This window comes from Lepidochelys kempii, chromosome 1 (assembly GCF_965140285.1).
Source record: "Lepidochelys kempii isolate rLepKem1 chromosome 1, rLepKem1.hap1, whole genome shotgun sequence".
Classification (NCBI taxonomy): Eukaryota; Metazoa; Chordata; order Testudines; family Cheloniidae; genus Lepidochelys; species Lepidochelys kempii.
In genome coordinates, this window is record NC_136380.1 from 344,783,301 (window position 1) to 344,806,909 (window position 23,609).

The 23,609-nt window shown below is 50.7% G+C and overlaps 1 protein-coding gene across 1 annotated transcript in view; it reads right to left on the reverse strand.

Moving 5' to 3' along the window:
* The window catches only part of PLXNA4 (plexin A4), a 577,474-nt gene that overhangs the window by 85,293 nt on the left and 468,572 nt on the right, over window positions 1-23,609 (reverse strand). The window contains exons 12-16 of the mRNA XM_073328857.2: window positions 16,102-16,253; window positions 15,147-15,264; window positions 9,651-9,787; window positions 7,094-7,261; window positions 1,019-1,112 (exon numbers count right to left, since the gene is read on the reverse strand). Of these exons, the coding sequence (XP_073184958.2) occupies window positions 1,019-1,112; window positions 7,094-7,261; window positions 9,651-9,787; window positions 15,147-15,264; window positions 16,102-16,253 (669 nt within the window). The remainder of the gene's footprint in view (window positions 1-1,018; window positions 1,113-7,093; window positions 7,262-9,650; window positions 9,788-15,146; window positions 15,265-16,101; window positions 16,254-23,609) is intronic.

A 23,609-nucleotide genomic window follows, 5' to 3' on the forward strand; every position in this document is an offset into this window, starting at 1 on the left:
ACTGGCTCTGAGGTTATCTTCAGCTGCTCCCTATCTTCATAGTGCCTCCTGCCTTACCTTGCTATACCCAGAGATGGCTTTTTAGGGAAGGTCTCTGCTGCAGGGGACACCAGCTGATACTGGCCCAGGCTTTTCTCAGAGAGTTTGGCGTTGATTCCTTCTTACTACTTGGTCCCTCTCCCCGTGATTTGCTCACTTTTACCTTTGCACGGACACACACCATCCACAGCCTCACAGGCACTAGTGCCCTCATTTTCAAAGATGCTGGGCTCCTCCCGCTTCCATGCGATCCCTGGGGTTTGTGGGTTCCCGGCACTTCTGAAAATCAGGCCAGATGACCCTCATTTTCAGAGATGTTGAGCATTTACAGTTCCCACTGACTTCAGTTGTACTGCGTTCGTGGCTTCTGAAACCCCAGGTGCTACTGAACAAATTCTCCTCTCACTTACAGGTGTAACACCACTGGCTGGTGGAGCTGCTCCCAATTTACACCAGAGTAAGTGACAGCAGAACCAGGCCATTAAGTCCTGGTGGGTCTCCTGGCTGTGGAGGGCTGGCTATGCTGCTCCTGAATTGGCCAGAGGGGGAATAGGGTGTTGCTAGAGTGACAACAGGGTGTTCCCAGTCCCTGCTGCCCCAGTGTGCTTAACTTATCTTCCACCCCGTGGCATGGCAGCGAGGTGACCCACATCATTAATATCGGAATGCAGTGTGGGGCCTTGTGTGCAGTAGGAATCGGTGACAATTCCTAGATGATGAGTGTCCATATAACAGAAACTATCCCTGCCACTAACTGTTGCAGCAGAGCCTGAGAACCACCTCGATCTTGGAGAATCAATGCTCCACTCCCCGCTGCAGGTTGGATTTGAGGCCCACTGGGGGCGGGCAGGCTTGCTTGGGCTGCTGACGCTCTGCCTGTTAAACAGGAGACTCCAATCTCCAGAGCTGTCCCGTAGCCCCTTTCACCAGCCTGGCCACGTTCCTTAACACCGCTCCCCTTCCCAGCGGCAATACTCACATTGATGTGTTCCTTCCCACCATGCTTGGCCCGGATCTGAGGGTTCTGGATAAGGTCCAGGTGAGTTCCCCACACAGCTATGGGGGTGTTTCCACTACAGAACAGAAAGAAGGAACAACAAGAATTACCTGTTATCGAGGCCCAGAACTGAATGTTACCATGATGGGTGATCTGCGAATCCCCTGAACAGACAGGCAGAGAGGGGCTTCCACACCCCTGGTCTGGGAGGTGAAGCCCCGTCTATCAGGTCCAAACATTCACCCAAGCATTTCCGCTGCCACGTCACATTGCAAACCCCCGTCTGATTTGCTGTGAGTCCCACGTACTCCCCTATGAGCTGAGCTCCTGTAGCTTGGGTTCTTTCTCACTACGGGTATTAGCTGCATCTCTCCAGGGTGCATCTTGTTCTGTTGTTTCTGTGACAGGGGACTCAAACTGCTTTGAACACAGAGGACCCCGCCCTCTGGTGCTCTCCTTCTCAGACCTGTCGCCTGCTTTACATTCACTTACTAAATATTTAGTGCAAAGTGCATGAATGAGTTTATTGCACCCTCGTGGGCACAGTGATCTCTGGAGATCGATGGGAGAATCGAAGGGGATCTCTATATAGCAGCTGGGAGGTGTCATTCCCAGTGCGGAGAGACATACCTGCACAAGCGGAGACGTTGCTGCGACACGGGCAGTGGCTCGGGCTAGTCGCCCCACTATAAACCCACCTGAACCCCTCGGAATGTAACCAGACCAGCCACCACCGGCCACCGTGGCCACACTGCTGTTTTGAGGTGCTAGCTTGAGCAGAGCTATTGTGTGTACTTCTACCCGTCTCCTGGCGGCTGTGCAGATATGCCCTAAGAGAGAGGCTCCAGCCGCAGCATTCAGTTTGAATCTATGGTTTTGGTCCATCCCATTAGAGAAAGGAGGCAATCTGCAAAATGTGTAAGGTGGTGTTCACCCTACACCAGCCCTGAAAGCTGAGGAAAGGGCCTATTAGTGTGTTTAGGCTGGAGAAGCAACCCCCGATTGGAAGAAGAAGCTCAGCTGATCAGAGCACTAACAGGCCCCAGCCTCAGGCATGCACGGAAGCACATTTCTCCCTGGTCCCACCACCTTCTACCAAGGCTTAACTTCTGTGGCTGATATCAACCAGGTCCACCTTCCGCCTCTCTGACTGGCTTGGTCCTTCTTTCCACCCCTTCCCCTCTGTATTGCTGACAACTTCATTCAGCCCTCCCCATCTTTCCCTTCTTGTCCCCAGGCTTTAGGGCAACAGGATTTTCCCCAGCCAGAATCCCTGAACATCCCACTTGGCAGTACCTCAGAGCACATTCACCCTGGGTCATGGGAGGGGGAACAGGTTCTCTGGTTTTAGAAGTGAATGGGGATGCCAGTAGCTCTGTACAGATCTCTCCAGCACTCCCTAGCCTGGCCCGCTGCGGTGAGAGCTCTCTGCCTGACATTAGATAGCCATCTCAATCTCTCTCTTCCTTTATTGCGTGTGCTGAGAAATGGAAGCGACGGCACAATGGGATATTGAGGACGCGACACTGAATTAGCTGGAGAGATGATGCCTGTCTCTACAACTCCAACTCCTTACTCTCCCCATTCCACCTCTCGCTCTGGGCTTGGCTCGGCCCTATCGCCTGTGGCAGACAGGGGTGCTGCTGACAGCTTGTGCGTCAGATAATGCTGGGGCCTGGGATTTTTCTCAAGTGGACCCCTGACTGCTCAGGAGCCTCGATAATGTGTTCTTTACTCTTCAGAGCCAACTGATGCTAAATGTAACTCAAATCAACCCCAGACAGTCTGTTTTAATGTCGCTTTGTAAAATTCTACTTCCCCAGCATGAGTAATTTTTTTTTGGACATGTAAGTCAAATAGGATCTGTTTGTTTTTATCATTGCCATGAAAAATGGCAAGTGAGCGGAATTTGTGCCTGGCCTGGTACGTTTTCATGATGACTTTGCAAGGCTGGTGTAATGACACTCATTCAGCCTTCAGAGTTCTTAACCCAGAAGTCAGGGACAAGTTGAAGAAAGACCCATAAGTTGCTGTGATGAAGCGTAGTGTACGATAAATCTCTCTCATTTGGCACCCTGCCCTCTAGCAGTGGCCAATACCTGTTGCTTAGAAGGTGACTTTTCCCCTGCCAAGAATGTAAAACTATACTAGAGGCAAGAAGGAAAATTCTTCCCTGACCTTGGCAGTTGATCAACTTACGGCTTCAAGTATGGAGGTCAATTATTCTTGATTTACTTCAAAGAGCTGCACATGTCACCACTGGCCATACAATGATCCAGCCCTTTCTGACAGCCCTGTTTTGCTGCTTGCCTCAACAACTGCCAGTAGCGGAGAGTTCCACAGGTTAGCTCCACACTAGGAAAAGAGATGCTGAGATACAGTGCTAATGTAGGATGTTCTGTCCTGTCCCCCTTCACTGTTCTCCAAGGCTTTGACCTCAAGAAGAGGCTCAGAAGAGGAACTGAAGGCAGGACTGAGGTGCGCTGGATGCGTTGTATTAGATTGCCACACTTGCTGGCAATGTGCCTGACTCAAGGTCAAACTGAGAAGTGGATAGTGAGGCCAAGTGGTTGGAGCAGCGGTCAGGCCTAGCAGCGGTCAGGCCTAGCAGTCAGGTTGGGGACCAGAGCCAGGGGTCGAGCAGGAATCAAGAACAGGGCTGGAACAAGACCGGGGCAGGAGCAGGCTGGAGCAGGAGCAGTGTGTAAGAACCTCCAAGTGGCAGGGGATACTCCTGGCAAGGTAGTGACGTTGAGCAGACTGGAATGGCTGCTCGCAGTGGGAACCCATATCCCTGGCCTTGGGAACTCCTGGTTAGACCTGAGCCTGTGGATTGGCTGAGCCCTGGCAGATAGATGTGCAAGCTCTGGCTGAGGGATAACTCATCAGATCAGCGGCGCTAACCTGGGGGGGCTCAACGAGCACTCCTCAGGTTCAGAGGTCACTCATTACACTCAAGCCATTGCTGTTCATCTCCACCGAATGAACATTGGTGATTCCCTCCTACCTAGCCACTTAAAACAGCAAGGGGCGGAGGGACTAACTGGACAGCAAGAGATGCATACTGCCATCTGTCCGTGCTACCCAGCTGGCAGCTGAAAAGGCAATCAGTCCACAGGTTTTCATGTCTTTCAATAGCAATGGAGCACTGGACGGTTCAGGGAAACAGGCACTGGGACAAGGCGTCTCTCCGCTCTGCTATTCCAGTGCAGAGCCTCCACACAGCTCAGCCAACGCACCTCAAGCTTCATCTGCAACAGCTTCTGCTAGTCCAGAGGTCACCTACCCATGACCGCCAATCAGCTTGGACTGTACAGTGGTTCTGTGAGGAGAACCAATGTCCTAGAGGCACCAGGATCAGCCCCACCAAACTCACTCTAGCTCAGCTCTGCATCACCACTTCCAATCCAGCTCTGGCTGGGCGCAACCAACAATGGGATCCGTGCTTGGGGGTGCATATGAATGGAAGAAGGGGACTCAATCCAGGCCCTGGTGGTCCGGGTGCGCCACCATCACAAAACCCCAGAGGTGATACCCTGGTTGGCACCCGCAGCAGTAACTGCCAGATGCTGTTCCTGGCTCTCCATTAAGCGCAGAGAGTCCCATTTCACTTCACAACTCAGCTCATACTAACTAGCCCTCTTGTTGGCAGTTTCAGCAGAAAGAAAAGGAGGACTTGTGGCACCTTAGAGACTAACCAATTTATTTGAGCATGAGCTTTCGTGAGCTACAGCTCACTTCATCAGATGCCCAGGAGCAAACAGGCCCTGGAGAGCAAACTCCCCTTTCACTTGTGGCCAGGGCATCGGCAGGGTGGAGGAAGCTGCCTGCGCTGTCACTTTCCTGTGAATAATGGAGGGATTCAGTGACCAGCACTGTCAATCCAGCGCCTTTCACCAGCACTAAACTCACTTTCACTGAGGAAGGGAGTAAAGCGCTTTCTCATTTCAGCGATAACCTGAACTCTGTGACTAACAACCCCCCAGAATGGAAAATCCAGACACTAAAGCCGCAAGCCCAATGTGGAAAGATTCAATCTGGTGAAATTGGTAAATTCCCCCACCGTAATTTAAGTCATTAATTGATTTGTGAAAACATCTTCTGGATGGGAGCTGAACCGGGGTATTTACGAGATGTGACCTAATCCCCGGATACTCCAATCACTCCAGGTTGACAGGGGAGCTGAGAGCTGTGATGGATGGATGAGAGGAGACTCATATTTCTTATATGGTATCATTTAAAGCAAATACTAGAGCATTTAATGACCAATTTCTCTCTTCACTGGGCCAGTCTCGCAGGCTTGTGACAGTATTTATCTAAGGCTTTGCTTCCTTCCATACTCAGGGCCAAATTCTCCTCTCAGCTACTCTTCTCAGTGCAACCTCGCTGGAGCAAATGGGGTTGCATCAGTGGAACTAAGGGAAAAATCTGGGCTTGGCATAGGTCAGGGCCATTAGAATGTGGACCTTGTTGGACAGGGGCCATGTTTTACTTTGTCTCTGTGCCTCACAATGGGGTTCTGGGGCTGCTGGGTGCTACGGAAAAACAAATATTAAAACAGTGACAACAGGGTATGGAGCAACTCGGAACTGAGTGACCAGTGTGGTGTGTACCTCTCTGTCCTGGAGGAAATTAGTGAGGGTTCCAATGGGTGTGAGGTTTGGTTAGGAAGAGGGATCAGTAATAGGGAGGCATCTCCATGCTATCTGAACCTTCTGGATCTGCAGACATGGGGTGGAGATCTAACAAGAGATCCCGCCAGGCCACAAATAGCCTTCCCATGGAACTCCAGCACTTTCAATTTAGAAAGCAACTGGAGCAAGTGCAGGAAAGCAGTGGAAATTAAAGGGCTTGTCTCTGATGGGGTAACATGCACTAGGAGGGTGTGATTTCTAAAGTGCACCAATCTGCATTAATTGGCCTGTGTAGACACTGTTGGTGTGCACTGAAGATTCCCTAGTGTGATTTAACGGAGCCCAGTTTCAAACAACGCAATGTTAAGCACGCGAGGGAACCTTTAGTGCTCACTGGCAGGGTCTGAATGGACCAATTAATGTGCAACACATTTGTGCACTTGAGAAATCACATCCCTGTAGAGCACATTACCCTACGGTGTAGAAAAGCCCCAAAAGGAAATAATGTGACCCAGACTTGCTCAAACCTCATTCAGAAAGGAGCAGTTCAAGTTCTGGAGGGTTTTTATTTTGTCTGAATGGGTTCAGCCAAACCCAGCCAGGATCATGAAATTCTCCACTGAGATCCTCTGGGAGATACATCAGCATGGGTCTAGCCAGCCACAGGGGAAAGTGGAAGAGTCTGCAACAGAAGAGAATCCAGTCCTTTTCCCCTACCACTTATGGGGAAAATCCTGGAGCTGGGAGACAATCCTGGAGTTGGGAGGCAAATTCCTGGATTTGGGGGTGGCGGGGGGGTTGGCATAGAAGTGGAGGGTGAAACTCTCCAGTCCTCAGTACTTGGGCAAAAATCTCTAACCTCAGACACGAGACCCCCTTGTAATCAAAACAATTGCCTTGGTACTCCCAAGACATGCATTCGGCAAAGGCTCATGTGTGGATTTTGCTTCATTAAGCAGGGAAGTTGTCCCCTGCTAGAGGAGTTGCAGAAGGCTTGTTAGACGCGAGCATTGCACAAAGGCCCCTTGCGGCTCCTGGAAGGAACGCAGCTATCATCTTAAGTCACCAGCGAACTCTGCCTAGTCAATGGAAGATCCTCCATGTGCATGTGCACACACAGACACAACACACAATGTGCTTTGAGAGCCACCCCACTGAAGAGCACTATATACAGTGTAAGGCATCGTCACCCGCGCTTAGTCCTGTGAGCACCCTCTGCTCCCATTAGGCTCTTTGGCCCTGATTCGGCAAAGCACATGCTTAGGCCCCACTGAAGTCAAGGTCACGTCACCTAAGTCCCACTGGAAAGTGCACGGCTGAACTGGGGTCTTAATCAGCAGGAGAAGCCCACATGCCTGGATCCAGCTGTGCAACAGAGAACAACGGGAGTCAGGGACAGAGGAAATGGTGGCTGTCTTCGTACCTGATGATGCTCCACTCTGGCTCAATCCTCAGGATGGTGGGGTCCTCCATGTACTCAAACTGCAACTCCTGATGTATTTTGGCTTTGTCCACCCTCACGGACACCTTCACCTTATCAAAGCCGTCGTCCGAGGCTGTAGTGTTACAGACAATGTGCTTCGTGGACCTCCTGTGAGCGGAATGAAGCAAAAATCAACCAGGCATAAACAGTGTGAGCAGGACAATGTCACCATTAAAGGGCTCTGCCACCAACCCTGCTGTCCAGTCCCCATTCCGTGCTTTGTAACCAACCCATCCCTAACCTGGGGAACTCCCTGCTGTGGACTTTGTGGGAACAGAATAACACATGTACCTGAACGAAAATTAGCATCTACATTCATACTAGCTAGGATCACACTGCAAGGGCTCTCAGTGCTCAAGCCTCAGGGCATAAACAGAACCCTAGCTGGGGTCCAAGAGACCTTTCCGTCCAGGGACAGCCCTGCATGATTAAGAGCCTGATGAGTGTTTGATTTCTTCCTTCAAAGCATCAGCAGTGACCACTGTCATAAGAAAGGCCACGGGTTGGTTCTGCATCAGCTTTCTCATCTGTAATATGGGATGATACCACCCACTTCACAGGGGGACCGTTGGGCTCAGCTAACTAATGTTCACAGTGCATTTTGGGATCTGGGGACAGAAGGTGAAAATGCACTGAGAGGTATTTTATTGTAATTAGAGAGGAGCCGGAACCAAAACCCTAGTTTGTGGCAAGGTTCAAACCCCGATTCAGGTCTGAATTTTGCAGCTGGCCTCTCCCTCTGTAATGGGTGGAGCAAAGATCCGAGGTCCTACTGCTTTTGATTTTCAGGAATTAGTGATCTGTGTCTCAGTCTCATCTCTAATTACAACCATAGGAGGATCAAACTGAGCTCATTGTTACCTGCATGCTTCACCTCTGCTCCCTTTCTATCCTCCAGCCTCCCCTCAGCCGTCCTCAGACAGTGTCTGTCTACAGGCTCCACTGCTCCTTGAACACTAACTGTTCACTCTTCTTCAAGCAGCGCTGATGCACATGTGAACTCCTAAATCACGGGCTGTTACCACGTGACCATAAATTACAGACGTCAGGTCACCAGACGCCCATGAATGACTCATAGGGTTTGACTCATAGTGACAGCCCAGGAGACTGAAGCCTTGTAACCCCAGAAGAGATGCAGCATGGGCCATGGTAGCTGTGCAATTTCCCCCTCCATCACCTTGCCAATGTGCCTCAACCCTGCAATGGGAAGGCCTCCTTTGAGATGGGAGAGGCCTTCAGTCTCAAGCCCCGCTTAGTGTTTGGCCTCTCTGGGAACCACTGGTTGCTAATTGCTACATTAGTGTTGATCACGGTGATGGTAGGTTTTGTGTTGTAGATGCCACTAAGACCTGAACTTGGACTCCTTTTCAGGTGGATTAATGAACATCCAGTAGAGGACACTGACTCTCGGTCACCACCTTCCTGGAGTGGAATCGAACTGCTGATCTAGAGCTGAAAAGTTCTGTGCCCTGGTCTCCAGCTGAGCCATCCATTTCACCGTCTTGCAAGATTATTTTTAGAGATGAGAGAGTTGTTTTAATACTTAGAATCAACTGTTTTTTTCCCCCTGTTATGGCAGGGATGTGGGATGGAATCTTTTGCACTGTACTCCCGCACTGACTGGCAAAGCACGGGTTCCGCGGAGAACGGTCATGAAATATAACCAGGGACCATGGAAAATGTACATCAAATACTAATCAAAACAGTGAAATGAATCCTGTCTTCCCACCCAGGGACATGCACAGTAAGGATCCTCTAATGGACTGCAGAACAGAACTGACATACAACAAGAAATGTGCTTGTGTGTATATAAGAGAGAAACTATAATGGGCCAGCCTACTGTGATGTATATCTGTTTCACACCATTACTAACACGGTCCTCAGGGTGCTAAGGGAAGGGCTAGCCAGTCTTTGGTTTCGTGCTCCCTCCCTTTTGAGCTACGCTTTTCACGGATATTTTTACTTTTCATGTAAACGGTGCCTGAACGATTTGGGTACTTTGAGATGCCAGGGGGAGGGAGTGACAGTACTGCCCTGTCCAGCAGACACAGTCTCTCCACTTCCCCTAACAGCTCTGCCAATGCAGCTCAGACCTGACCAGCAACACTCCCTGCTATTCCAGTCAGAAGACTCCAAATGTCTCAGCCGTGTACCTCAACCCTCTGCAATACCCGCTGCTAGTCCAGTTGTCACCTATTCATGAGCTATGACCCCACCCCAATCATCTCAGCTTGTATGGTGATTAGGTGACGAGAACTAATATCCTATAGGGACCGGGATGAGACCCAATGAGCTCCCTTTCATTTCGGGAAGGTGCCGGAGCACTGTAACCACATTCTACATGCTCAGCCCAGCACCAAGGACGGTGGACAGACAGAGGGGGCTATTTCATAGCCTGGTGCCAGAACATTCCCATCAGAAAACTGCGCCAGCCACATCTCTCCGGTCACGGCTCCCTGCCCCTGGCACGTACTGCAGGGAAGGATTACGTGCGCACCTGTAAAAGAGACAGGGCTGCCGCCCAAATGTCACCACAACGTTGCTGCCAGCATTCAGGTTGGTGCCTGTAATGGTCACCTGTGTGCCCCCCGACACTGGACCCCTCTTTGGCTTCAGGTCAGAGAGAGTCAGAGTCTGTGGAGAGAAAGGGTCACATTGAGAATGTATTGGGGGTATGTTTGCCGGTCGGTACCAGTAGGAATGGGGTGTCTTTAGTATTTGCCTTATTCTATTGGGCTGGTAAGCAACAGAGGCTATGAGCCTTGGCGATCATGATCCTATTGGTTTATCTTGTCTTGTCTCTTATCTTTTTCTCCCTGAAACTGGGTCAAATGTTCCAGCTACTCATAAAGGTTCAATGATTTCAAAAGGGAGTTGCAGGCATGGAGTGACCACAGCAAAGGACCCCAGATCTCCCTTGCCCTTCAGAGAAAGCTCAGAAGTAACTTTGCTATGATACAGCCATGCCTCAGGAAGCCAAGCCATTCAGATCCTGCACTGACTGGATGGATCTGAAGTGGCACTGCACATGTGTTATACCGACCGCTTGAAGAATTCCGACAGAGTTTAACAGAGACAAAAACAATAGAGAAATTACTCTACAACCCTGTTTATGTTAATAGCAAATCAGCTCCTTTCTATAGGTTTTCAAAGCCAATGTATAGACTGTGACAGAGGATAACAACCCTGCTATGGAATTCTACTCTCTAGTCAATTACATAGGACTTTCCCATAAGGGAAAAAGGAAAGGGGGGGGGGGGTGGCCTTGGGCACAGGGGCTCTGAAGATCTGGGTTCAACACTTGGCTCTGTCATAGACTTGCTGTGTGATCCCTGAGTAAGTCACTGGATCTTTCTGTGCCTCAGTTACTCATGCGTTAAATGAGGGTAATAATACTACCTGTCTTATCTATTTAGATTGTAAGATCTCCGGGGCAGGAACTATCTGGGACTGGGTATATCTACAATGCCTGGCATAACAAAGCATTGATCTGTATGTGCTACCCTAACACAACTAATAAAGGAAGGTGGTACTTCCAAATCATCATTTCATTTAGTTCATGCTCACTTTCTTTTTCTTTTTTGTTTTTGAGCTGCTCTTCAAAATACACCCAGATGCTGGACAAATGTATCTGAGAAGATTCCTTAACATCCAAGAGAAAATGAACCCCCTCCCCACCCCTCCAATCAAGATACAATAATCATACTCCAAAGGCACAGATTACACTGATACCAAAACACAGAGAAGAAGCATCCATTTTCAGGGAGAAATTTGAAGTTACAGTTTATTCTTTCATTAGCATTTTAATAGAAAAACTTTTCACTCACTCCCAAGTGAAAAGCTACTATCTGCATTTCAATGAAGATTTTTTTTTCTTTTTAAGAATGATAGCACAAAAGCTTGAAGCTCTCCCCAGTTCCTCTGAATAAGCAGGTACAATACATTACCATATTCCTGAGCTTCGGAGACCATTGATAAAATTGTATAAAACCACCCAACACACGTACTGGTTCCCGCTTTCAGCTCTCCCCCCACCCCCATCACTGGCTAATCATTTTGAAACCACACTGAAACACAACGGAAACTTTTCTGCTCCGCTTTCACTCCAAATTAAGTTAGCACTTAGAAAAGGGGCCGAACTGACAGCAGCCCGGGAGTCTGAAGTCTATCTACACAGCAGGGTAAGCTCCCTGCTTTCCTGCTCTCATGGGATCATCCTTTGGTGAGATGGAGGTGCAATCACCATGTCCCACTGATTGATTCCTTAGCCTCTCACCCAAGACTGCCGGCCAGGGTGCAAATTAGTGCTCACTATGAGGGTGCTAGCTTTGATGCAATTTCCTGTCTAGTAGGATTTGGACTGAGAATCACCAACTCATTCCACAAAAGCCACTGAACAGCCATTGGATGTTGGCTACTTTTAATCACTAACAATCCCAGTGAAATTTGCCTCAGTGTCCTAAAGGTGACAGGCTCCATATCCCTGTCCCAATCTCCTGAGGCATCTTTCTCCTCCTCTGCTGAGTTTTATATGACACCTATCCAAATGACTTCACTAGCCTGCGTTCAATGGTCCTCAGCAAAACGGAATCCCAACCAAGATGCCCTGCTACAGTGGGTCACTGAGTTTTTGGAGGTATTATCAGAAGATTTATGACTCAGGGTATTTGCACGAAAAATCAGACTCCAGACTCTTTACCTTTTCCTTATTGGCAAAACGCAACAGAAAACGCAAGGAGGATTAGTGGAGCTGTAACAGGCTGATGTGGATGGAGATGGTGATAGAAAGGAGGTGTCCAATCTGTTTTCCACAAACAGTGTGTATCATTCCATTGGTGCTTTCGTCCTCTCTTCCCTTTATTACCTTCTTTTGATCCCCTGCTTCCCCACCCTGCCATTGGCGCAATCTGCACCTACTGATGCTGCCAGCCAGTGTGTCCTACCCCAGAGCCTCCCTTCTCTTCCAGCTACCTCCATGCCTGACCTGGGGCCATCTTTCTCCCAACCCCTCCTGCTCCCGTGGCAGCTTCCCCCCCTGGATCACTCAGCATCGCTCTGCCCTTGCAGCTGCAAGTATGTCAAATCCCTCTGAAGCCTTGCAAGGCATGTCATGATGTGTATGTAATATACCCATCTCCCTGGGACTGGGGCTAAGCAGAGCCAGGACTACGATTTGCTGATGAGGGAGCGATGAACACGGAAGAAGGAATCAGATGGGTGGGCTAGAGAGCAGCGGTTTTCCCTATCTAACACAATGGTATGGAGGTATTCAGCAAAGAAAGCCCTGCTGACATTAGACTCAGGCACGGATGGAGGAACAGGCAGCCAAGAAGGCAACAGCCAACGGAAGAAGCTGTTGCAAATGGACACAGATGATCAAAACGGAACAGTAACTGCAGGAGTAGGAAAGGTAACAAGCTAAAGGGTAATGTCTTGGAAAGAGCCCTTCTGCCTGCCTGACGGGAACTCTCTGTCTAGGCACTTCTCTGTCCCCATCACCGTAGGTAGCTTTTGAATAGCACTGGGAGAGCTAGAGGTTAGCAAAACATCCCTAGCAGAATGTGAAAACGGTGGCTGTTTACATTTCCCTACCAATGCCCGTTCCAGTGAAAAATGATGCACAGGTGCATTCAAGCCTGGACCAGCCCCTCTGAGGTGAAGCCAGCCCTCTTTGGGAATGAAGACAGCCTCTCACTGAAAACACATCGAGATTGGCTGGCTTCATGTGTGCATATGCACAGACACAGAAAGGGCCGAGTAAGCCCAGCACACCCTAGCCAGGGGCCTTAGCAGGTTTCTTACCCAAGCAGTGCATGATGGAAGCAAGGGCAGACAGAGTGAGGGGGAGTTGACTGCACACAGACAGACAAAGGCACAGCGGGATTGATTTCCTTCTCATGTCAGTTTTATACCAGTGTCACTCCACTGACTTCAGTGGCATTACTCCTAATTTACACTGATGTAACCAAGAGCAGAGTCAGGCCCAGAGCCTCCTTGTTTGCCTCGCACACCTTATCGCAGGCTGACGCCCTGGGCAGGAAGTACAACAAATCCACTTGCTTGCTGCTACCCACCTTAAAACAGCAGCATAGCCTTGCCCTGTCCAGGTGGACACTCGAATACAAAGTTCACTCCAGATAAAACCCAAAGAATTTTGTTGTGGTGACAGCAGGAATCCTGCACATCCCCTTCTTCTGAGGCTCTTCATTGCAGAAATTAGGGATGGCAAAAGACCCCTGTCATGCTTGAACATATGGGCCCAGGACAATGGATAGAGGCACTCTCAGAGCTGAGATTATTAGAACTCAGGAGCTCCTGGCTCCCAGCCCTAGACTCTGACCACTTCTCTCTTGGCCAAAGAGAGTCAGACCAGTTCTTCCTGCATCGCCCCTGAGGTTCAACAGAGCCAGGTGTGCGTCTCCCCTTGGCTCAGGAGAGTCAGACCAGCTCTTCCCCCATCACCTCTCAGGCCCAGCAGAGCTAGACCATCTCCCTACACCAGGGGTGGGCAAACTTTTTGGCCTGAGGGCCACATTGGGGTTGCAAAACTGTATGGAGGGCTGGGTAGGGAAGGCTGTGCCTCCCCAAACATCCTGCCCCCCCATCCGCCACCTCCCACTTCCCACCCCCTGACTGCCCCCCTCAGAACTCCCGACCCATCCAACCCCCCCGCTACTTGTTCCCTGACTGCCCCCACCCAGGACACCCCCACCCCATCCAACCTCCGCTGCTCCCTGTCCCTGACTGCTCCAACCCCTATCCACACCCCCGCCCCCTGAGAGGTCCCCCGGGACTCCCACTTCTTTCCACCCCCCACTATTCCCTGTCCGCTCACTGCCCCCCAGAACCTCCGCCCCATCCAACCACCCCCTGACAGGCCCCCTGGGACTCCCACACCTATCCAACCGCCCCCTGCTCCCTGCCCCCTCACTGCCCTCTGGGACTTCCCGGCCTCCTTACCATGCTGCTCAGAGCAGCATGTCTGGTAGTCGCGCCACTCGGCCGGAACCAGACACGCTACCGAGCTGCCCTGCAGGAGTGCGCAGCCCCGCAGCCCAGAGTACTGCCCATGCGGCAGTGTGGCTGCGGGGAAGGGGCTGGGGGCTAGCCTCCCTGGCGGGGAGCTCACGGGCCGAGCAGGATGGTCCCATGGGCCGGATATGGCCTGCAGGACGTAGTTTGCTCACCTCTGCCCTACATGCTGCCCCTCAGGCCCAGGAGAGCTGGGCCAGCTCTTCCCCTCTCCCAACACCCCTCAGGCTCAGGGCTAATCACTAGTTCTCCTCAGGATTTCGTGGTAGGTGGGAGGAAGGCCTCACTGCATCAAAATAGTCTGAATACCAAGGTTCTTGTGTTTTAAGCCAGGCCCATCTATCTATTCTCTCCCCATCATCTCCAAGTGCTTGCTATGGTGCCTGGAACAGGAACAAGAGGGCAGCCATGATGAGATGAAGAATATTTGGGTTGGGATAGCAAAGCTTCTGAGGATGGCAGTTGCCTGGATCACACACTGAGTTCCCTGCAGGCAACAATCCTAGCCCATTCCTTATTGGTTCCCCAGTGTAGTCTCCATGGCTTCAGGGATGGGGTTTCCTCAGTTTTCTTTGGGAGACTGTTCTATAGTCCAATGTATCCCACCATTAGGATTTCTGGTTCATCAGCCTAAACTATGCTCCAGATCACAGCACTGCTTCCCCTCACGCATCCGGAAAGCACCAGGCACCATTTGCTACAGCTGTTGTGCCCTATAGGAAACAAGCCACCAGCATGTAGATTTCTAGCTGGAAGGAATGGTCATGCAGGCTGCATATAGGCCCTGCTGCGGAGGTGGAGGGGAAGGGGGAAGAAGGAGCACAGAAGAAGGTGAGAGAAAATGACAGACCGACTCCATTTCCATTCAAGATCAATGGAAAGACTTTAACTGATCTAAATGGCAGTTGGATGGGACCTTAGTTCCTTCTGATCCCAGGGAATGCTCTGTTATGGGGCTTACCATAAAGTAGTAGAGCTGGGAGGACCTGGCCATGAACTCAGGCTTACACTCGGCCACGCAGATCTCCACGAATCCGGCATGCTGGCTGGGTTTGGCCTCTCCCATCTCACACACTATCCTGCATGGAAAGCATAAAGGAGAGGGCAAGGGGTTCGGGTCAGTTCACGCTGGCACAACAGACCTGTCTCTGCCAAGCCCGCAGCCCTGGGGACAGACCCTGTTCGCTCCCTGCTGCTTGCCAGCGCTGGACCCAAAGGAACCCCTGGGGAAAGCTGTTCGCTAATCAGGTGTGTCTCTGGACCCTTTGGCCAGATCCTCAGCAGGTGTAAGTCAGCAAAGCTCCACCGAAAGCCATAAAACTAGGATAATTTACACCTGCTGAGGATCTGGCCAGCTAGACTCTCCCCTCTCCTCTTACCAATCCATTTGCTAGCACTCACCTTTGGGATGGGCTGTGGGTTCCAATCCCACACCAGCTCTTGGTGGCCACTGCAGTGCAAACTCAGTTCTCAGCGCTTCTGTCCTGAAGATGGGACCTTAAGCCCAGCTCTCTTCTACCCATCGCTGATGTCTGTCAACCCAGGTGGGGCACAGATCCCAGGAGTAGGGGACAATCCACGTGCCCTTACTCAACAAAACCGGGGGGGGGGGAGGCATGGGAGCTCCTGGTAGGTTCCTGAACAGTGAAGACCCTAACAGACTCACTGCCACACCATAGTCTAACGCAGTGCTTTGGGAATGACTTTGTGATAGCTGGAGTAGGAGACGAGCTACGCATTACCCAACCTCCTCTTCCCGGTCTGTTTGTGCGGGGTTTAGCTGCACAAAGAACATATTCAATTACTGGCTTTTGCCTGGCTTCCTGGGGGCTCTGACTCCTCCCGCGGAGCTAAGGGGGGCAGAAGAGGCTATTACTGATTACATTGTTTCACAATCCAGTACATGTGCGACTTACTGCTCTGCCGGGATGTATCCTTCCACCAGCGGTTTGCACTCCACTCCAGCCACTTTGACATGAGATGCAATGTCCCGGAACTCCAGTCCCAGATTCTCCCCCCGGATTGTCACTTTGGTTCCTCCTTCCCGAGGGCCCGTCACCGGGATGATCTGAAGAAAAAAAGGCAAGAGGAAACAGATAAACACACCAGCATATCAAAGGCCACCAAGGCAGGAGGTATATCAGCCTCTCGTAGACTATCGTCGGCTCATGTCACCCTGAATGGCTCCCTCACAAATACATCCACGTTGTTGCATCTAGCTTCTGGTTCCCAAACACATGGTTTCCAAAATTCCACCCCATGTGATACATCCTGTTGCCTCTCCTATGTGAGTAACACTGCACCATGCCAGCTCTGCATGTGGCCTATGAAGGGATACCTGGGAACAAGCCTATCTACTTGTGGGGGGATGGGACTTTTGCACTGAGGTTAAGCTCCAGATTTTGTAAATGTCCATCAGCCGTAAAACTTCTTCAGTGGAACTTTCAGCACGGGAAGCCTCCATGCCTTCCCTCCCTTGCCCTCCAGGGCTGGAGGCAATCTAACCTTAGGGTTTATTTTGGACATTAAAGGCCAAACCCAGGTTCCAGTGAAGCCAAAGGGGCCAGGAACCAACCACAAACGACCTGAATTCTGCCCTGTCTGCTAGTTATGGGGCCTAAATGGTTTGCCATATGAGATGATGAAGGAAAGGTGCTTCTCATGATGGTTCCAAAGGCCTTTGCTGCCCATTTAGATGATGCCCTGGGTGCCATCTGACAGCACTGGCATGGATCACCCCACAGTGTAATCATGGGGAGTGGGAATTCCCTGTTAGATGTTCTCACCTGTTTGCTGTTAGCACTGCCAGCTGGGAAGCCAGGCTGGCAGCTAGATTCTTGCATTGCAGTTTTCCAGGCAAAGATAGCCTAGATGCTGGCAGGAGCATCAGAGTGATGGTCCCCATGATATCCTAGATGCTGGCAGGGCACCAGAATGACAGACCCCATAGGAGAGGATCAAGGTCAGCAAAGGGGTATGGTATTGGGGTTTGCAACCCATCTCCTACAGCTATAGGACTGCTCCGCTGACTCTCCGGTATCTGTCCCACCAAACCAGTTTCTACCAGCATGCAAAGAACAGGGACTGTATATAAGAGGGGAGATGGTGAGTTATATTCCCTAGGCCACGTACACATAGATAGCTGGCAACGGTAGGTGTGTAGCTGAGTTATAGCCCCAAAGGGTGCCAATCAGTAACAACTCATGGCCCAGATGCTACAGCTGCTAGCTAAACACATACAGGCAGCATAGGGAATAGAACGGACACTCTTCTGCTGCAAAAGCACACATCTCTACTCCGTGCAGCCCTTAGGGTTTAGAGCTTAAGTGGGTGAGACTGGCAAAGCCCGAAGCAGATCTGACTGAACTCTATCCAGCAGGGGGCAGCTGTTCTTGATCACTTTAAGCTTCAGAAAGCTCGATTTTGCAGAAGCCCGGAGACGGCACAGTGAGCGCTGGTGTAAGGGGTAAACCTGCTGCAGCCTGCTCTTTGCAATGAAACTAAGAGTTTTTCCAGTGGTGATGAAGGGCCCCTCCGTATCATCCCCACCCAATGTGACAGCTCCACATCACCAAAGTGAGAATGATCATTGGTTTTGTCCATTGGTGTTTCTTTGAGAGCTTTACACTGGAGCCACTTTGAGCTAATCCCCTAAATCCAAAAAAACCCTGCTCCACAGCTGACCGCAATTTCTACACCAGACCAAGCAAAAAAGCCCACATTCCAATGCCCCTGAAGTTGGAATCTGCGATTCAAATCCCGGCTCTGTGCCTCACTCCCACCTCTGACACCTAGTGAGGTGCTTAATTCCTGTGGGACAGTGCCTTGAACAGAATGTTCTTGGAAACGGCTGAGGAGATTTCCTCAGCCTTGCCAAAGATTTCACCTTTGGGTGGAGATGTGTGGTGCTAGGAGCTACGGAAAAGCAATTAGAGAGAGAGAGAGAGATGGGAATTTTTCAGAAAGTGAGGAGTATATTTAAAGAGTAGAGCCAGCAGAAAACAGAATTTTCTGTCCAGCAGGAAACTCCAACATTCTGAAATTTGTTTTTGTCCTGTATTGCGACAAAAGTCAAAATCTTGGAATGCTTCCCAAAAAGGAAACCTTCCGGAACTGTTGTTCTTCGCGATGTGTTGCACGTGTCCATTCCACTCGAGGTGCCTACATGCCCCAAGCACAGTTGCTGGAATTTTTTTCCCTCAGCAGCACCCATTGAGGTGGCTTGAAGGCCCTCTGCTGCCGTAGACCGCTAGCACCAGTGTAAAGTGTCCAACTGCCCCCACAGCTCCTTCAGGTCCTTCTTTCCAGAAAGCTCCGATGTAGAGGGGGCAGGAGGGTGGGTTGTGGAGTGGACATGTGCAGCACTTCTTGAAGAACAACAGTTACGGAAGGTCAGTAACCATTTTTTCCTCTTCGCATGATTGCACATGTGCATAATACTCTAGGTGAGACCCAAGCAGTTGAATAGGCGGAAGGATCGGAGTTAATGAGCGCACAGACTGCAGGAGAGCTCAACGGTACAGCTCGACCAAATCTGGCATCATCTCTGGAATGCTGAGGGTTGGCGTAATGGGAGGAGAACATGGGCACTGGTGACCAGGTTGCTGCTTTACAAATATCCTGAATCGTTCAGTACCAGGGTTGGTACTGGAGTCCAGACCGGGTGCTGCCTGATGGGACAGTGACACCCTTCTTTCCAAGTGTCCGAGTAGCAGCCGTGTTAGTCTGTATTTGCAAAAAGAAAAGGAGGACTTGTGGCACCTTAGAGACTAACCAATTTATTTGAGCATAAGCTTTCGTGAGCTACAGCTCACCTAATATGAGCACCTGGAAAATGCCCTGGAAACTGTGGGAAACCCCCACAAGTTCCAAAACGGCCACTGGACCAGGGTAGGTCCCCAGTGACCTCCTGACCAACCACTGAGTGTTACTCCTATGCTTGGGTCCATGGAAGGGTGGAAATGCCTGGAGGAGTAGTGAGAGCAACTCCTCAGATGGGAGGAGTAGGACCTGATCTCCCACTTGGAAGAGGATGAGTCTCTGTCCAGCGACCACGGGAGTGCTGTTCCCACCGGTGCCAGAGATCGATGCCATGGTGGAGAGATCCGCTCCACGGCAAGCATAGCTGGTTTCCCTTTTGACAGTACCAAAGGGTGTGGTACTGAATGTTGAAAGGACCCAGAAGGTTCACTCCTCTGCGCCGGTACTGCTAACGCTGAGTCCTGTAAAGCTGGTGCTACTGGTACTGACAGCGAGAGAAGGTCCCTGACAGCGGCAAATGCCTCTGGTGTGGTAGGCACTGAGACAGCATTGGTGCTGTGCGCTGCTGCAAATAGGGAACGCTCTTCTGGGACTGAACTTAACGGTGTGAACTTCTGCGGTATCGAGGCAGAGGAATGCTTTGGCTTAGATCACACTCCGCTCTGATCCCCATGCCTGGCTGTCTTCAGTGCCGGGGATCATCCCCTTTTGGGAGGCCATTTCTTATGCCTTTTTCTAGGCACTGGGAATAGCGATCGGTGCTGGAACTCCATCCAATAGGAGGAGCACTCCTTCCCGACGTCAAGGCACTCGGTGCTGAGTCTGACTGGCCTGGCTCAGATCAGGGGTCACAGTTGCACTTCCAGGGCTCATCCCTCACATCACTCCTGTGCTCATGAAAACTAGAGATGGGCCGGAAACAAAAGCTCAGATCCCAGCACCCCAGAAGCTTGGGGAGGTTGGGTCTGGGTGCAAACTTTGCCACCGTTGCGCCCCTCTGGGATCAAACAGTAGGGTTTTCAAAAGCACTCCGCGTTGGTCTAACTCCACTCCCAATGATGTCAGAGGGAGTTTTACCAGCTGACTGCAGTGAAAGCCAGGTGAGGCCAACACAGAGCTTTAGAAAACCCCATTCACACTTGTGCAACTTTGACCACTTAAAGATGTAGGCCTGGCTCGCCATGAGTAATTAAACAGGGGGGAGGCCTCATTTCTTAGAAGACCGGATTAAGGAGGCTACCAGATCAGCAAGCTGAAAATGGAACATTTGTGCTATATGGAAACTAAAAGACAGAATGCCTGAGCAAGCTAAGAGAAGAGGGGAGACACCCCGGGAACGAATTACTAAGAGCAAGCTAACAAGGGGCAAGAGAAGTCAGGGGTGTAAAGATGAAGTAAAGAGTAAAGTCGAACATGGACAGCGCATGGACAGAGCACTCTCTGTACGGATTAGTTCCTGCAAAGTAACCTAGCCAATCCCAAAACACGGGGAGCAATGTATAGTGAATGTAATGTGAGGTGTAAAGTTATATAAAGGAAGGGGGCTGCTGTGTAACTTTGGATGTGTAGTATGCCCTGTATCCAGGCCCTATGCTTGAGCCTGATCAACTCAAGTGTAGTTTGATTGTATGGCAATAAAGAAACCTCAGTGACGAGTTCAGAGTTGAGCTGAGCTCTTGAGAACTGAGTGGATAAGGTCTCGGAGAAAACTGAGTGGAGAAGATCTGAGAAGCCACCCCAACAAACTCCTGAGTGGATAAGGTCTCAGAGGCTACCCCAACAAAAGACTTGATCCAAAACCCATTGAAATTGATAGAAAGATTCCCAATAATTTCAATGGGCTTTGGATCAGGCCCTAAAACATGCTGCCCAGGTATTCACTCAGCTCCCTGTGGGGCAGTGTTCTAGCCTGCAGACCACACACACACACACAGACACAGGAGAGCGTGTTATTGCTTGAGTCTAGATTCAGAGAAAAGAGAGAAGAACTGGCCACACGTTTCCATCCTCGAGTCAAACAAATGGAACAAGGACTGTCAGTTTCAGTCTGGGGAGCACAGGAAAGGTGAATGAAAACTGCCAAAACCCCTGGGCATCGCCATAAATATATCCAGCCAGGAGACCCCCCGTGTCACAATTTACACCTGCTGCTAACGACAGCCTAATGCTACAGCTCCCACTTGTCATTCTTAAAGAGCAATTTTATAGTCCTTTAATTTCATTGACTGGCAATATAAATGCAGGAGCCAGTAAATAACCAGGGAGCTTTTGTGTTGTTGTGTGTGTGTATTTTTAATTTTCATCCGCTCTACTCCTCGTGGATATTTTCTTGGCTCCCTGCCAGAACGAGAATGCTCTCATCAACTGCTCCAGACATACCATTAGCTGCAATATATATCCAGCCACTTGAGATTACTTCCATGCTAATGGCTAAGAAAAAGACTTTCCAAGAGCTACTTATGAGCATGCCAGACAATCAGAATATTTCATGAGCGAATAGAGCGATGATCTGAAGGAACTGTGGGGCTGTCGTGGCCTGGAGGAAATGCCATCAGAAACAGCAATACGCCTCCCTGCTGCATCTGAAGGATGGAGCATGGATGCTTTACCGCCTGTTGCACAAGCACAATAGGCCTAGGGGGGAAGCCTGGCGCAAAAAAAGGGGGTTGATTCTCGGACCTGTCAACCGCAAGATATGGGCTTGATGGCAGGACTGTGGGGTGGAGTTCTCTGGTCTGTATTATGCAGTAAATCAGAGTAGAGGATCGTAATAGTCCCGTCCAGCCTTAAAGTCTCTGGATCTATGAGAAAGTTCTGGACCCTTGGCGGGATCTGGAAAAAATAACTTTGGAACTAGTTTTCAACTCTCCCCCCACCCTTTAAGTTTCAAGTGCTCTGCGTGAAAGTTTTCAGAAGTAGCCACTAATTCTGGGTGCCCAGCTTGAGATGCATTGGCCTGGTGCTCTGAGCTGGCTGAAGACAATAAGAGCTGTGGGTGCCAGGACCTCTGAAAAATCAGGTACCTGGAAATGCAAACACCCAGAATCACAGGGGTGCTTTGGAGAAGGCTGGGCTGTTTGTTTGGGATGGACGAGGATGTGCTGAACACAGAGAGAGGCTCCGCTCACGGAAGTTAGGACCCCAGTGGAACTATAAAGGATCAGGATTCCCACCAGGCTTTGTTCTCAGGAGACTTCCAGCCCTAGACCACACATTCAGACAGACTTTGGCTATGGAGTCTGTACCTTTGGATTCTGAACAGAACGGGCAGAACCTTTGGAGATTTGCCTATCACCAGCTGAGATCCCTGGACCCTGAGAAAAGACACCCGCTGGCAAACCCTACCTTTTATTATTTGCAAAATAACGCATTAGCCATGGTGCGGACTGGCTCACCCCAGTCCTTTTTCATCCCAACAGGCCAGATTGCCTACTTCGTCCTGCTTTGACCCAGGCGTAGAACCTTTGTCCTCCGGGGGCTGTCCTTCGTCCTCCCTCGACCCTGCAGAAACTGCTGCCCGCATACCATCCCCGAAGCCCAAGAAGAATGCTCATGTAAGTGTTCTTTGGAGCTGGAGACAGTGACTAGTCTGGGGGAGGGGGAGGGTCTTCTCCTTGATGGACGGGTCTCCACGGATCTCCCAATAGCTGCAGATTTAGGGGGTCAGTTACCTAGGAAGGAGAGCCAAGCCCTTCCCCAGTGGACAGTTTGGTAGACCTCTGGGAATACCCCCTGCTTGTGTTCTGTGCCACCTAGCAGATGATATGGGACTGTATATTCAAGGATCAGTTCACCTCCCACCGCAACCCAGCCACGTCTGGGGTGGAAGGGGCAGCAGCACCACACCAGGGTTCATTTTTAACCCTTGCATTGCTGCAAACAGCTGGGCAGGCACCGAGCACCAAGCATAGCACGGGGTCACAGGCGCTTTTGTTTTTTCTGGTGGGTGCCCCGCTCTCCCTCTGCCTCTCCCGCCCTTTGCTCCGCCCCTTCTGCCAATGCCCCGCCCTTGTTCTGCCTCTCCCGCCCCTTGTTCTGCCCCCTCCACTGAGGCTCCCTGCCCGTCTGTCGCTCTCCACCAGCCACCGAACAGCTGATCGGCGGGGCCCAGTGGAACAGCCGTGACGGGCGTGTGCTGAGCACCCCCTATTTTTTTCCTGTGTGGGCTTGAGCCCCGGAGTCCCCAGGGAGTCGGCGCCTATGCACTGGATTCTCAGTGGGGCAGTCGTGTTCTTTTATCAGGTCCTGACTCCCAACGGTGCTGTTTCTCATCTGTCTCTCTCCCACTCAGACGTCTCCATCTCTCTAGTCATAACACCTCCCTATGCACTTCTGGATGAGTTACTCCAGATCTTACATCCCTAGCACCAGCAGGGAGGAGAGGAATCTCTCTATCTACCTAGGGAATTATATGGCCCCCATCATTAGTGTTGAGATCTGTCTTAACAACCTGGTGACTATGATGGCTCTCATCACCATGGTATCTGAGCACCTCCCAGGAGATAATAACCAAATCCACACGAGACAGAGATCTCGTTTTCCTCTCTCCTACCCCACTTTGTCTCCCCCTGCATTTCCCTCTCTAGTTTTCTTCTCTCTCCTCCCATCTCTCCTACTGCCCCTCTCACTTTCTTTCTCCCTTCACCTCTTTCTCCTTGAACAA